The 9,980-nt window shown below is 39.7% G+C and overlaps 1 protein-coding gene across 3 annotated transcripts in view; it reads right to left on the bottom strand.

Annotated features, from left to right (window-relative positions):
* Positions 1-331: 331 nt before the first annotated feature.
* Positions 332-9,980, bottom strand: part of Mtpap (mitochondrial poly(A) polymerase) — a 22,209-nt gene continuing 12,560 nt past the window's right edge. For 2 of the 3 annotated variants that reach the window (XM_029547173.1, XM_021215009.2), the window contains exons 5-9: positions 8,527-8,738; positions 7,565-7,791; positions 2,548-2,640; positions 2,372-2,445; positions 332-1,504 (exon numbers count right to left, since the gene is read on the bottom strand). In XM_029547173.1, coding sequence (XP_029403033.1) covers positions 1,148-1,504; positions 2,372-2,445; positions 2,548-2,640; positions 7,565-7,791; positions 8,527-8,738 — 963 coding nt within the window. In that variant the 3' untranslated portion in view covers positions 332-1,147. The remainder of the gene's footprint in view (positions 1,505-2,371; positions 2,446-2,547; positions 2,641-7,564; positions 7,792-8,526; positions 8,739-9,980) is intronic. The other variant, XM_029547172.1, reaches the window with a different exon arrangement.

Raw genomic sequence — 9,980 nt, 5'->3', positions numbered from 1 at the left:
ATCATGGTAAGTCCTCAATGCTCAACACTGCAAAATAAAGCCAGACAAAACAACAACCTATTGTTTCAACCTACGGCACAGGTTGAGCATTGCTAATCCAAAATGCTGGGACCAGCATGCTTCAGATTTCAGGTACTTGATTGGAAGGAAATACCCAGAACTTCAGATCAAGTAAAAGAATGATGACATCAGATATATAAATGTTAAGGCCTATGAACATTTAGTGGCAGTTCAAGAAAATGTCCCACAGACCTGTCTACAGGCCAATCTTATAGAAGCATTTTCTCAATGAAAATTCCCTTCTCCCAGATATGTCTAGGTTCTAATCAAATTGGAAAACAAAACAAAAGAGGAAACAAACAAACAAGCAAGCAAAAAACAAAGCAGCACAATAGCCTTGCTCAACTCTTAAGCAGCGATGTAGATCTCCTGGTCTCTGACACGTTCATTCCTGACTCCTTTCCATTCCTGGGATAATCCCCGCTCCCTGCCTACCTACCCTAGTGATCCAATCATGTCAGACAAAAATGCTTTCTGGGTTCTCTTTTGATATTATGTGTGAAGCATGCATGAAACTCTGGGGACCTCTTGGGAGAAGGAGTAGTAGAACAGCCACTCATACATGAAGCAGAGCCCAACTGAGGGCTAGTGGGGGAAGAAAAAGGGGAGAGGGGATGGAAGGGGCAGGAAAATCAAAATCAACAAAGACAAAGTCTGCATAAAAAGCCGGATGGGATACAAGCCCATTGCTTTATATACTAATTGGAAGACAAAATACCTAATAAGAGAACTTTGAAAAATAGAAAATAGATACTAAAGAGTACTATCAAATTTTGGCGCTTTATTGCATTCATCACCTATATAAGAACATAACTGAAAGGGTTTTGAAATGATTTTCAACTAGAGACTGACAGAAGTATCAACCAGGTTGCTGATAAAATTCATTTTATCATTCACTTTGCAGAGTTCAAATATGCCTTTTGCAAATTTTTTGCCACGGATATTTTACTAAACTCCACCTGATCGGAAGGAAATATCCAGAACTTCAAATCAAGTTAAAGGATGATGACATCAGATATATAAATGCTAAGGCCTATGAACGTTTAGTGGCAGTTCTTCCCAGAAGTCCCAAAGGTTGCCATCAGGCCTATGGACTAAGTGTTCTCTTTCCACTGCTGTCTGTGGAACTGTCGGGGATGTTACTTTTTATGGATGCTAATAAGTGTTTGACGTTTTCACTCATCAGCTTTTTCTTCTTCTTCCGAGAGAGAGATGTGTGGCCTGCCCCAGGTGGCAGCAGGAGGGCAGCCAGTCCCCAGGGTTGCCTACTCGAAGAAGGAGGCTGATTCTTATCTTCCTGTTCCAAAATCCAGGCACTGTCTCTTGCCAATTCCACAAATTTTTGTAGCTGGTTCTGATTCACATTTTTGCTTATGTTGAGAGATGTTTCAAAAGGATTCTGAATGTATAGAGGAGAGGAATCAGGCTTGTTTTGTTCCCTTCCCTACAGACCACAACAGAGAAGACAGACATATGTAAGGACTTCGCTGCCAGGAACACAAGATCAACATAAGTCACAGAGTCAAGAACTGCTTTCCCAAGGGTTTTAGGTACATATGCATTTATATGAATGCAGACATGACCAGGCTGTTTCTTGTCCCACATAGTTTACAAGTATTCTCTGAAGACAATTACTTAGATTAATGATCTATGGATGACGATGTCAATGCTTAGGTGACAGGAATCTGGACTAGGTCATCAATAAAAAACCCTCTTTACATAACACAACTTCTACTTAAAAAGAGAAGGGTCTGAATCAAGAGATGGAAGAGGGACGGAGGGTGAGAGATAATATAAATGAAGTCAATCTTTGTAAAGTGGCATGTACTAAATTAAGCCTCAACTGCTAAACTGAGGGAAGCAGTCAGATCTATCTAGCCTTGAGACTTGGAATCAGGTAGTAGCCTGCAATCCCAGCACTGGGTTGTGGAGGCAAAAGTCCCCCAAGTCCAAGGCCAATCTGGGTGTACATGACAAAACCTGTCTTAAAAATAAGACAAGTTCTTCCACTGGGCACATCTTCAGTTTAAACAACTATGTGTAAACTCCAGCGTTGCTATTCTACATCTTAAAGGATACAGTCTTAGCATTAAGAATAGACCATGTACTGTGACAACATCAGATGCCAGAGTTGCCTCCTCTTCTTGCAGCTCCATGGATGGTGAGCTCAGTCAAGTGCCACAGCCCATCTCAGTTCTACCTCAAGATTGTTACTACGATCTAAGCATTCATTAAAATGCTTTAAAAATGAATCAAATGATAACACTAGTATAGCAGCAACCAGTTTATAACAAAAGCTTACAGTCTTTACCTGTCGAATGTTTATGGAATTTTTATTGAAAGCGAAATTGCCAAAATACTCAAAAAATTCCTTTATTAGTAATTCTGCAAAAAAAAAAAAAAAAAAAAAAAAAAAAAAAAAGTTAAAATTAGAAGAAAATCTGTCAGAACCCAAGAAGGAACAAGAAAAAAAGGAGAAAGACTCACCTAATGTTTCTGTGTTTCCAGAAGGTTGAATTTTATTCACATCCTGGATGAATGTACAATTGTTCCCCTCTAGAATACATCTATCTTCAGCATCTTAAATACACAGAAAGAGAATTTCATCCTGTAAAGTATTCCTCCTTCAGAACTATGAATTAGCCCAGTTAAATTCCAATGTACTATCCTTAGTTGTGTTCTATGTAGTTTAGTTCATAGTTTTCCAACTCCACTTACAAAGGATTTGAAATGATTACACAACAGTAGACACAATGCTGCATTTCCTTCACTGTACTAAAATTACAGTCTAGCAACTCAAAAGATTTTAACCCATCTTTTGAAGTAATGAATTTTCTACTTATAAATGAAAACAGGCAGTTTTTAATGATTCAAACTAGCTGTTCTAAAAGGTTTAAAAATTGTTAATTTATCAAATGAGGAAATCCAGAGTGATGAGAATTTAGTAATTCAAGAAACAAACTAAGACTATATTAAACCAGGCATTCACTTTCCTACTAGCATTTATCTTGAGATGGAGTCATTTTCCTTATTTTTGGTAAGTCCACAGGTACCCTACACAAAAAATCTACCAGGTACCCTACACGATGGTTCTCAAAAACAACTCCAATCTCACAAGGCTGATCAGCAGCTGCCTCCTGTTTGATTATTTCCTAATATAAGCCATCCTCTACTGAAACTTACCTGACTGCATTTTGATTATAGGCATGTCACCAGACTGCCCCAGTTTAGGAATAAAAAGACCACTCTCCTGTGATTATCCCTCTTCTCATTTGACCCACAACCGTATCTATTCTATAGCAGACACTTTATAATCTGAATGACTGTGGATGTCTATAATTCCCAAGGGAAAACTGGAAAGAGATAAGGTTCCTTCAATTCTCTCTCTTTTCTTATGTTTTTTACTTTATTTACTTTATCTACATTATTGAGATATTTCCCTTGCAATGTTATGTGTTCTACTGTTCCAGTTTGAATCTGGAGTGTCCCCCAAAGGCCCATGTGTGAAACTTATTCTCAGCTTGGTGATCCTGGGAGGTGGTAAACACATATTGAGGACATAAATGCCCTTGAAGGGAAGAAACAGAGGGACACACCTCTTCCTCTTTTGCTCATGTCTGTAGGGGTCCAAATGCCCCTGGCATCTCAGCCTTCACCTTGTCCCTGGGCCATCATCTATTAACTAACACTCTTTGATTTCTTCCACTGTCTTGCTTTAGTTCCTGTAATTGACTTGGGACATTTAATGATAGGAGACTTTCCGGACCTTTTATAATGAGGACATTCCTTTCTGGACTTTTTACAATGGGACATTCCAGTTACATTATTGTGTAACCAAGCAACAAGCTTTTTAAGCCCTGTTTCCCTAGAGTAAACTGAGACTTGAACAGAATTTTTTGTCTTGTCTTCTTCCTTCCAGCCTCCTGAGCCCAAATTTGTCCTTGTTTCTTCCTTCCTCGAGACCCCTGTTGCTTAAGTCTTGCAGAACCGGGCACATGTCTATATCCTATAAAATTCCCATGTATCCTCCACTACTGTGTGCAGCCTTACCACATGCCCAAAGCCATAACAACACAAAATGCCCAAAACAACACAAAGTCAACACATTACCACCCAGCTATATAAACACTTTTACTTCTTTGAAATAAACACACACACACACACACACACACACACTTTAAAATGTGAAGTAACAACAGATTATATATATTTAGTATGAGAGAGAGAGAGAGAGAGAGAGAGAGAGAGAGAGAGTGTTTGTGTGTGTGTATGTGTGTGTGTGTGTGTATCCCCCATTCTGAGACAGGGTTTCTCTGTGTAGCTCTGGCTGTTCTGCAATTTACTTTGTAAACCACGCTGGTCTCAAATTCAGAGATTTGCCTGCCTCTGCCTCCCAAGTGCTGGGATTAATGAATGTGTCACCATGCTCAGAACATAAATATTACATTTTTTTGTGACACAGATGTGTTTCAAAGATTTTCCTTGAAATAGTTGGTGAATGGTTCTGTGTGCTTTCCTTCAGTATTGTTTTATTATAGGTGCCCCCAAGAAATGATTGGACAAATAGCTAAGTTAGATTGAACATTGCTTCCTGGCCTACGCCAATACCCAATATCCTAGGAAGTTGTTGAGCTGATCCTGGGCTTGGAATTTCATAAGAATGTTACTCATTCAGATAAAACGCCTCCAGTGTTGATAGTGAAAGAAATCAGGCATTGTAGTTTGCTGGATAGGAGTTAGAAATCTCAGGGCTAGTTCAACAAAGTAAACTTAGAATTCTCATTACAGTCAGGAATGGCAGACTACATTACATAATAGTAGAAAGAAGGTGGGTTGTGTTTTAAGGAGGAACTAGAGTGCTGTATTATTCATGAAAAGGTTAGCAGAATGGAACTCTACTGGTGGATGTTTTTCACTAGGCCCAGAGGAATACATAATTAAGTATTTACTAAGGGACCCCTGGTGGTGGGGTAAACAATAGACTAGAATTGCACCTGGGCATATTAGCCCTTTCACCTGGCTCCTAAGAATAGTTGACTTTAGATAGGGCTAATCTTAGCTCAGTTGTAAACACTGCCTGGTTCCTGTACCCTTTTATGAATGCACTTCTCTGTTTTGTGTAAAGAACCAATTTGCATCTCGATGTACCTTGACTGATGTATTCGTCTAACTTGTTTTTCTTCTACATTATAAGTCTGACGCTCACTTTGAGAAATTACATTCAGATCCAGCACTCTCTGGTGTTCATGTCTGTCATTTGCCAACTTCTTGCCCACCTGAGTACCAGGACCCTGATTTCTCCCACAGGGTTGAGGGACCAACTGAGGCCAGCCCGTGGTACTTTTATATATATATATTCACTGTCTTTCAGCAGCTGTGCCCTACCCTCAGGAAGTGTCTCTGATTTATAACATTATTAACAAAGGGGCCCCATGGAAACCCCTAAACAACCCAGGCTACTGCCAAGGCTATTGGTTACTCTATACAAACTGATAATAAGGCCTACTCCTGAAGACATCATCTACATAGCTTCATCAAATTCCTCCCCTTAGGGCTCAGGGAACTCCTCCAAAGAGGAGGCAGAAGGATCTTAAGAGACAGAGAGAATGGAGACATCAAGGAGACAAAGCCTTATAGACACAACAGGACTGAATCACATAAGGACTCACAGAGACCATAGCAGCATGCACAGGGCCTACACAGGTCTAACTAAGCTAGATGGGGACCCAGGGCTGAGGGAAATGAGACACAAGTCCCCACTCCTAGTCTATCAGAAGCTATCTCCAATTGATGACCAATCAGTCTCACTGGGTACACAAACCACACCTAGTAGTAGATGGCTAACATAAAACAAACTGTGTTATCTATGGAGGTCTTTTGTCTCACAATGTCTGGACATTTTTTCTTCTTACAGATCTTTTGCTTATATATTATGCTTTCCAATTTTGTTTTTACGTGTTTTCTGTGTGTGCAAATGTGTGTCTCGGCATTTGTGTGTGTTACTTGTGCTTTTTCTTCAGCAGCTTTTTCTATTTGTATGTATGCTTTTACTTTATCTTACTTTTTAAAGCTGCCTGTTTGTATTCTGAGTCAAAAAAAGCTGTGGACAAGGGTTAGTGTGGAAGTGGAGAGCATCTGGGAGGAGTTGGGGAGGGAAAACCATAGTCAAAATATATAGTATGAAAAACATGCTTCCAATTTAAAAACAGTTTCCAGATCCCAAGAGCTCCATGATAGGATGACTTCTCAATTTTAAAACATCAGTGTACCCAGCAGGAGCGGAATAAGAAGGAATGTTTACAAGTTGTTCATTGATGAGAATCTACCTTCATTTTGCTTATGTCTTACCTTTCTAGTTTGTTAGCTATTGGAAACTGTCTATCTGACACATGCAGTCACTAAATACTTCGTGAATGAAGGATGCCAGGGAGGAGGGGCCTCAGGCAAGGCTGCTGCCTTCTGTTTCAAGTTTAGGACCTGAGACCAAGTCCCACTCCACCCTGTTGACCCTCTGGCAACCAACCAACTCAGCTTTTTCTTAGCTCAGTTGTGAACTATACTAACATCTGTTGCATTTCCAGGAACTTCTGATTTGAATTAAGGGAAGGTAGCAGAGAGAGATAATTTAGTCTGAGAGAAGAGAAAGCACATTCCAGGCAAACATTTAATAAAGAAAAAAAAAAAACAAAAAACCTTATGAGAACAATCATAGTGTAGATGGGTATGGGAACACATAGGGAAGACTGGCAGAGGATATTGTAGCTTAGAAAGCAGATGGTTTTAAACACTAACACGCAGTTCACAACTCATTGTACAGGAATAAAATTCCTTTCAGGGTTATTTTAAACAGAGAAGATCATTCACAAACACTTAAGAATTACCTTAGAGCAACATGCACAATGGTACATATGTCCCCCTAAATTATCTTCCTTTTACAGATTAGAATATTTTTCCATCTCTTCTAGCAAGCTATCAAAATTTCAATTAATTCATAACATAAAGAGCACGCTGAATTTAAAACACTATATATCTAGTACTAATTTTAAACTCAAATTTAAGTACACTGAGAATCTTTACAAAATCAGAAGCAGTTTCAGACACCACAGTGCAGTCTGGAAAGGACAGAATCTGGAAAGTCTGGGAACTGTGATCAGATCTAGAGCTGGACCCAAGTTGGTTTTCAACTTCATCTCAGACTAGGTCAACTAGGTGAGATGCTCCAGCTCTTGTAAGGCTATGATAAACAAGTTGCCGATAGACATAAATAAGGCACAACTCTCAATTCCAAAGGCCTAGCTTGACAGCACCAGTTTTTATGACTGATGGTGAACACATATACACACAGTACTTACAATATGGAATCAGAATTAAAATTTATATCCATGTATCTTTAGATTTAAAAATAAAGACATAAATGACATGACTTACAAATATATGTGCTTTGACTCTACAGGGTAAATGTCTACCCAGTGTCAAAAAGAGAGAAAGTCACTTCTGGTCTTACCTGCTATGGACTTTAGGGAATCCAGAGTTGGAAGAATGGGAGGTGATCTTCTCTGGAGGAAAAAGATGACCATCACCGTTAAGGAGAAGTTTGTAATCCAAGCACCAGGAATACTGCTTGTTAACGAATGTGCCCGAGCCCAGCATCGCACACTGAACACCAAAGCTCTGACTCTCGAATCCAGGGAGCCATATATATAAAGGAGTTCGGAACTTTTCAAAGCAATACTTCAAAACAGAAAAGTTAAAAATAAGAACTTCAAACCCCAAGTTAAGACACAAGGGTCAAATAAAAGACACATCTGGGAACAGATCTAAATATCTCACTGTTTCTGCCTACATTTTGAATACCATGATTAAACCAAAGCATTATGCTGGCAGGCTTGGTGGCAAACACCTGCAAATCAGTCTACATGGGAGGTAGGAGTGTGGGGACGAGGAGGGGAAGAACAGTCACCTATAAAGTAAGCTGGAGTCCATCCTGAGTTACATCAAACACTGTCTCAAAGCCAAACCAGCTACGCATTCCCAATATTCAATTCAATGTAAATGCTTGAACATCAAACACATTCACTGCCAATGCAACATTCTTTTTTTTTCTTTTTTGTATTATTATTTTCTTTATTTACATTTCAAATGCTATCCCTATGCCCCTTCCCCCACCTCTGCTCCCTTACCCACCCACTCCCACTACTTGGCCCAGGCCTTGCCTTGTGCTGGGTCATATAAAGTTCCAATGCAACATTCTTAAAAGCAGTGACAATTACAATCCTCTTGACTCATACTCTTCAGTACGGGGATTATAGATATGTGCCATTATGCCCCATTTAGTGAGTTCATATTAAACAAAAGAAACCAATCAGTATTGAAGTATGTGTAAAAGAGCTCTGAGCTACTGTTTGTAAACAAGAGTTGAGCTAACAACACAGTCACATCTAAGTGAGTTTGTTTACCAGGTCATACCTATTGTTAGCAGTCAGATCACACTGGAATCCGGAGCCCTGATGGGAAAATCTCACCAGTGGACATCGAGCATTGAGTATCTTCTGAACACCCACACAGCCAGGGCCAAAATTGTCAAGGCACTCTCCTATTACAGATAGGATCTTCTGGGTTGCAATTCTTTCTGAAGGAACGTTTTTCACTTGAAATTCCATAAAAAAATTCCCTGTATTCTGAATATGAAAACACTGATAATTATGAGATTTTGGGGGAGAGAATTTTTTTTTTAAACTTTAGAGAAAGAATAATTTAGAATTTAAGAGTATAAATAACTTCTGGTCAAACAAAGCAGTATTGAGACACATACAATCATAGCAAAATAGACTTAAAGATGTTTGTTAGCCTTTGAGTTTTGTGAAATACAAGCACTAACCTGGAAAACCACTGACTTAAGATTAACATATGTACTGCAGTAGAGAATGTACATAAAGAACCAATACCCACAGACTCACTTATTACACACATTCCCTGAACATACACACCTGTCCTTTCCCCTTAGCCAGCAAACACCCCAACAGACCTGTTAACTCACAATGGTGGGGAGGATACAGGCAGAAGAATGGCAGATCAACAAGAAAAAACAAGACACAGAGGCTTCCTTACATAGAGGTCAACAGAAAAGTGAACAAAGAAAAAGATCATCCATTTAAAACAAATAGTAACAAATATATTTGAAATTAACTCATCCCAAGATGCTTTTTTAAAAAGCCACTAACCTGAAGAACAGACAGTAGAGGAGTGAGACTAGACTTGTTCTCTCATAATAGGTGCAGGTGATGCCATACACACACACACACACACACACACACACACACACACACACACACACACGCGCGCGCACACACGCACACACGCACACGCACACATCAATCCAGTTCTAAGCAGTGTACTTAAAGGCAGAGAACTGGAGGTGGGAAGAATGGCCAGGTCGAGGACAGTGAGTGAAGCTGCTCTGTGCATGTGTGTATGGTGCTGCACCCATGTGGGTACGCTTTGTATGTAAGCAGGCTTCCTAGATCATTCTTAGGATCAGAACAAGCCATAAAGGGCCACACTTCAGCTCTCTATGGTCTTGTCAGCATTTTCACTAGTAGGAAGGACACAGTCAGAGACAAATGAGTCAGCCTGGCTGTTGGAAAAGAAAGGGATGACCAGAGAGCTCACATTAGGCTGCTCTGGTTCAGCCTCAGCAAGAGATAGTCATATGTAAGGGCACTGAGATCTGGGAAAATAACTGCCACCAAAGCATAATTGAGCTTAGAATGAATGATACAGAAAGCAAGAGAAGATGTAGGCTAATCATAAACCCTGCACCGAAATCCCACTAAAATCTGGGACTAGGCAAGGCTGCCCACTTTCTCCCTACCTATTCAATATAGTACTTGAAGTCCTAGCCAGAGCAATCCGACAACAAA

Source organism: Mus pahari, chromosome 15 (assembly GCF_900095145.1).
Source record: "Mus pahari chromosome 15, PAHARI_EIJ_v1.1, whole genome shotgun sequence".
Lineage (NCBI taxonomy): Eukaryota > Metazoa > Chordata > Mammalia > Rodentia > Muridae > Mus > Mus pahari.
Note: the sequence above shows the minus strand (reverse complement) of the source record. Positions and strands in the feature narration are given on the sequence as shown.